The 5,994-nt window shown below is 47.6% G+C and overlaps 1 protein-coding gene across 1 annotated transcript; it reads right to left on the minus strand.

Moving 5' to 3' along the window:
* Nucleotides 1-1,399: 1,399 nt before the first annotated feature.
* On the minus strand, nucleotides 1,400-5,742 carry LOC147711794 (uncharacterized). Its single transcript, XM_086920238.1, has 3 exons — nucleotides 5,037-5,742; nucleotides 4,203-4,465; nucleotides 1,400-1,864 (listed from the first exon to the last, which is right to left on the minus strand). The coding sequence occupies exons 1-3, from the start codon at nucleotides 5,740-5,742 to the stop codon at nucleotides 1,433-1,435; spliced, it is 1,401 nt and encodes a 466-aa protein (XP_086776364.1). The 3' UTR covers nucleotides 1,400-1,432.
* Between the last annotated feature and the right edge of the window lie 252 nt (nucleotides 5,743-5,994).

A 5,994-nucleotide genomic window follows, 5' to 3' on the forward strand; every position in this document is an offset into this window, starting at 1 on the left:
GGCAATGCAGTGACCTATGTAGCGTTGCCTCACTCCATATGTACAAGGCCATGAAAAGTCACACAGGGTGGCTTTACCGCATCTTGTAGCTATAGCTAAGCCCTGTGCGCCGACAGAACCTCAATAAAAGTGACGTTCTGGCAGCACACATGGCTTATAAATGAGGTGCTCAGTGTGGGACAAGGGGTAAACCCGGTGATGTCTCCAGGGGTTAATATAGGCTTGTGTCGTCACTTCCACTACCCTGGCTGTTGTGGTGAATCAACGGCCATTCCATGATATCCCAGTATACAAGGTGCTGTCAGCCTAAACTGCATGGTGCAACGATTCCCTCTTGACACTGGACTAATTCTGCAGCTATGGACGGGTGCCAGGAGGCTAGTAAGGCAGCGAAGAACAGTGGACATGGGGCTAATACAGGAACTTCCGACTGTGGACATGGGAGTAGTATGAGTGGGGGAGAGGATGTGGTAAAACGGCTAGAGCAGTCAATCTCATATCTGGGTCTCGGCAATGATTCTCAACATCCTGTGATTCTGAGCAAATCACTTAATCCTCCAGTGCCTAACAAAAATGAATGTGTCCTTGTGTAACACAACTGGTGCTTGTGTAAAGCTCCATGATACCTGATACCTTCCGGTCAAGTTTGCTCTATATAAAATTCTGGAAGGATCAAAAAGGGAGCGAAGAACTGTGTATATGGGGCTAGTGCAGGAACTTAGGGGCATATTATCAAGACAGGTAATAAAATTATCGCCGCTTTAGCGGCAGAAAATTGCCGCTAAAACGGCGGTAATGGGCTTATTAATATGCTCTATGGAATTCCAATTGAAGCCCATGTTAGATGTCTTTCACATCTAACATGGGCTTCAATTGGAATTCCATAGAGCATATTATCAAGCTCATTATCGCCATTTTAGAGGTAGTTTTCTGCCGCTAAAGCGGTGATAATTTTATCGCCTGTCTTGATAATATGCCCCTCAAGGCGGTGGACATGGGCGTGGGATGGTGGACATGGGGCTAGTACTGGAGCCAAGGACTGCAGACATGGGGCTAGTAAGGTGCATCAGCGATCACAGCATATTTTGCAGCAGATTTTGTGCATGAACACTTTTCACCTATACACTTTAGCCGAGTGCAACATCTTAAGATGTTCATCACAATGATTGTTCAGAAAGTTAAATCCTTCTGCCTGGCAATACGAAATGAAGCAATTAATACATTAAATGAATTATGCTAGTCTCCTCTTTCTTGGTGGGGCCTGGCAGTCTTGCCAAAGTGAACCCTTCAAGAACCAGCTAACAAAAGAAGCCAAGAAACCACTGAAAGATTAAATATTCTTTTTAATTTAACCAAACAAATGTGCAATGCGAACAGAACATAGATAAACTGAGACCTTAGTGCACGAGCCCCACGCCACTGTCTAGGTCCATCAGCACTTCAAGGTGCCAGCCAAGTGATGAAGTGCATGTGGGTATTGTTCCTGAGCGTCCCTGCTCATCAGCCCAAGGTTCAAGGGCGGGCAGTCGAAGGGAGGTTGGTATTGCGGCTGGAAGGGAGGCTGGAGGAACGGGAGCTGCTGGGGGGAGGACTGCTGGTAGTAGTTCATGCCGTACCCATACAGCTGATGGGGCGAGTTCTGGATAAGTGCTGGGTTCATCTGGCCCCCGTAGTTCAGGGGGTAGGGTGGGAATGCTGGATGCTGGTATCCATAGTGATAGGCCATGACGTCTTCGGGTGTCCCAAAAGGCCTCTGACGGTAGGAGTAGGGCTGCACAAATGGCGTCGGGGGCACCGGGCTTTGTGGATGGTCCTGAGCCTGTCTTTTCAACTTGGATCTGCGGTTCTGGAACCAGTTTTTGATCTGAGGAAAAATGGAGGGCTTTGTTAGTCTCATTAAGACATTAATTAATCAGGTTCGCAATCACCATAGCAAAATAAAGAAGTAAAACAATTATACATTCAATGGTTAAAGGGATACATTCTATAAATATAATGGAATTTACTCGTAAAACAAATGTCAGTCCTTGGAATGCGGTTTGCAGAACGTTTCTTTTTAAATGTTTTAATGTAATCAAACACTTCCACACATGAACTTGGACCAATCAAATGTCCACCTACAGAAATAGAGAAGCGGCTATGCAAAAAAAATCATCCCCACGTTTTGCAAATCCTATAGCTTTGGAAAATAAAATGTGATCCAATTGAACTAGCAGACCAGAAAACAGTTATTTGAGGAAGAAAAGAACAGTCTAATTCTGGAGCGCTGGTCTTTGATGCCTCGAAAGGCATCTGGGTTGAACTTGTAGGTATTTTGTTATCCCACATCTATTAATAAATAACAAATGAGTATGACTAAATTGTGACTTGCAACCAGGCTGTTCAACAGCGATGGGGTGTCAGGGCTTGTGTGTTTCTGCCCCTCTTCTAATATACCAATAGTGAATAGTAAAATCATTCGCTACTGGTATAATGAAGAAATGCCAACCATCAGTGGGTTTGAGAAATAACCTCAGGCAGTGAATCTGTCTGGAGACAGGTGCAGGCAGAAATGGGCCTGCTCAGCCAGACATACTGCCCAGGACTGGGGAAGTTCCAGTTCTGGACGCAGGGGTCTTACACACCTGCGTCCCACCCCATGTGTGAGGTGCTGTAGCATCTCCCATACAGGAGGCCTTGTGCACTGTAGGCTTAAATCCTGCAGTGCTAGGAGCTATCCATCAACCAGCTGTCGCACTCTTTTTCATCTCCTTGAGAATGACCCCATCCCACCCACTGACGAATTGGGAGAGGATGAGGTGAAAAACCATAATCCTGAAAACTGAGGCCTGTGTAGTCTGCAGGTTGGAGTTTCCTACTTCAGTAGCTGGAACAGGAATGAGCTATGTGTCTGCCTCTATAACCAACACCTGAAGCTGACCGGTGCAGGCAGCTGAAGGTTCATAACAAAAATCTGTAAAATGTATGTGTGTCAGAATGTGAATGTCTGAGTGTATGAGCATGTATGTGAAAGTTAGAAAGTGAGTGATGGGGAGTGTATGAGAATAAGTGAAAGTGAATGACAGTGGGTTTACCTGTCAGTGAAAATAAGTGACCATAAAAGTAAAAGACAGTGACAGTCAGTGAGAATTATTGACTATGAGGCATTTGTGAGTGAGAATGAGCATGGGCAGTATGAGGGTCTGAGGGATCAAGGGTGAGAATGAAGGAGTAACAGTGAGAGAGTGCCATAAGTGAAGTAAGGGGCTGAGAGTGAGTGAGAATAAGGTAATTTAAAGGAATATGAATGAATTTGAATGAGTGTGATTTAGTTTCACTTGTTCACAAGTAAGTTTAATGGTATATAGTATTCTAAAAATGTATATATATCCTGTTTTCTATTTCATATGTGGTAGGTTGGATTTAATACCTAATTTGTTTAAGAGATCTCATCCAAGGTGCCAATAATACGCGATTCATTTAGGTAGTATTATTCTAGAACGAGTGTTCTTTCATTTCTATCATGGAGAAAAGGGATTTTGTTTATTTTGCAATTGTCAGTCCATCACTGGTGCTGCATATTCATAATGGTCAACCAGGGCAAAATGCTATCGCTGGCATATTAGTGGCGTTTCTAGGCATAATGGGTACCCATATTAAAATGCCTGCACTGGCACACTAGAGTAAAGTCTTTACCTAAGGGAGACCCATGGCAAAATGGTGGCATTGGCATACTAGTCATAATTGGCACCCATGGCAATATGCTGGTCTGTCATACTGGATGTATTGTATTGTGCACCCATGATAAATTCTGAGCCTGACCTACTGCAGATTGTTTTGATATGTGAATCACCAATTGTACATGTATGCAACGTAATAAAAACGTATGGTACTGACATGTTATGTGTAATGGCATGTTGTCACACTTGTCAAAATGCTGACCCATGCAAGTGATAGTTGATTTAGGGAGACTTCCTATAAAGTATGCAAATAAGTCGGACGAATTACTGGGAAGGAATCACTGGCTCGACACACCATGAATATACTTGAGCATACAATGAGGACCTTTAAGAGGCCTATGACCCAAAAAAGTGTTTTAAAATTACCTATTTGAACCTTTATTCAAAATTCACTCTGGATACCCCGAAGTTGAACTCGAGGTAAGCATTATACTACAAAACGTTCTAAGCTCAGCAGCCGGCTGCACGTGTGTACACACTCACCTGCTTCTCAGAGATCTGCAGCGAGGCTGCTAGCTTCAGCCTATCCTGGGCCGACAGGTACTGCTGCTTCCGGAACGTGGTCTCCAGCCTCGAGGTCTGCCGAGCGCTGAAGGCAATCTTCGTCTTGCGGTGGGGTACGCGGCTCAGAGCACCCCTTTCCTCGGTCAGGTCTGGAGAGCTCAGGGCTCCGGCCTCCATTTCTTCGCTGTCATTCTCCGAGGAGGTGAAGGAGGCCTCGTCTGCTCTCCAAGCTCTCGCTTCCACTGTGCGGAAAACAAACAACAGTTAGCTATAGGGGAAGTCTCACGACTCAGACAGACAATCATAAGGAACATTAGAAACCAGGACTAACCACATCACCTGTGAGCCATTGTTTAATATAACACATACCAATAAACTCAGATTTCACAACGCTCTCTGCAGCTCGAAGCACAAGGTACACATGGGCTGCTTAACTTATTTTATGGACTTCCAAACGATTATTAAAGGCCGGGCTGAGATGCTCAAGCGAGGTTAGAATCTCTGGGGCCTCATTTATGAAAGCCTTGCGCCACGGATGCGTCACTTTTTCCCATGTTAAAAGTGACGCACCGGCGGCGCAAGGCCTTCATAAATAAGGCCCTGGTTTACAGTTTACAAAACAGTTGCGACAGGCGTTCAACCAATCAGCTATCTTGCTAGAAAAACACACTTATGAAAGGCCTGTAAAAATCACCCTTAAGTCTTCCCTATTATGGAATTAGCGCTACCGGGTCCAGGTAACGCCTGGGGGACTAATTTGAGTGGCTTGCAGGCTAGATAACCGCAGGTGAGCATGGTGGCGAGGGTACTTACCGAATGGTTCCGGTGCGCATGCTGCGGGCTGCGTTCTCTTCTCGCTTAAGGACTCCTGCCTTTCCCTTTCCGTGGTGTGTCTGCTCTCACAGGCCGACGTCTCCAGTTCGCACCCCTGCTGCCTGCTGTCTAAAGCCTTCAGCGCCTTCTCTGTGGGCTGTCTGTCTCCACAGACCGCGGTCTCCTGCTCACTCGCCTGCAGCCTGCTGTCTGACCCCCGTCCATCTATCTGCGGCGGGGTGTGCTGCAGCTCCCAAGTCGATGTCTCCAGTTCTCTTTCCCGAAGCCTGCTCTCATATTTCTGCAGTCTTGTCTCTGAGATTGGACAGTTCCTCTCACACGCCGGCTTCTGCCAGCCCCGTTCAGAGGAAGGCGAGCCCTCGGAAACCGAGCCCAGCTGCTCGCTGCCCCGCACTGCCCCCTCCGACCCTTGCTGCCTCCTTCCGACCAATGGCTCTCGCTGCTCCCCGGCCGAGGCCAGCCTGACGCCGCAGACCGGGGCCTGCGTCCTGCTGCTCGGGCCCCCATGCCCCCTGCCGGTAGGGGGCCCCCTCTTGGCCCTGTTCAGCGGTGTCACCTTGTAGAGGGACGTGGGTGGACCCGGTGGCGCCTGACATGGGACGTGAGGCCTGGCTGGCGGGCTCGGGAGCCCCCGGACACTCTGGCTTCGCGCAAGGCAGTCTACGTAGACGCGCTCCCTGTCCATCTTCCTCTCCCCCCGCACCAGGTGTGAATGAACTGCCCCGCGCCCTGCCCCGTCTTCCTTTATACGCCCCATTTACAAGCCAAGGCTACTTCAAAGCGGCGACAAAGAGCAACAGATAATGGCTATCAGTTAGGACTAATTAACCCAAACACTTGAAATTCACACTTCGGCAAATGTTTGAATGGTGGCTCCAGTAAGTCTGGGAGGGCAGAGCCGCCCCTTGTGATGCAAACCCCGCTTTTCCCAGCCTGT

This window comes from Lissotriton vulgaris, chromosome 5 (genome assembly GCF_964263255.1).
Source record: "Lissotriton vulgaris chromosome 5, aLisVul1.2, whole genome shotgun sequence".
Lineage (NCBI taxonomy): Eukaryota > Metazoa > Chordata > Amphibia > Caudata > Salamandridae > Lissotriton > Lissotriton vulgaris.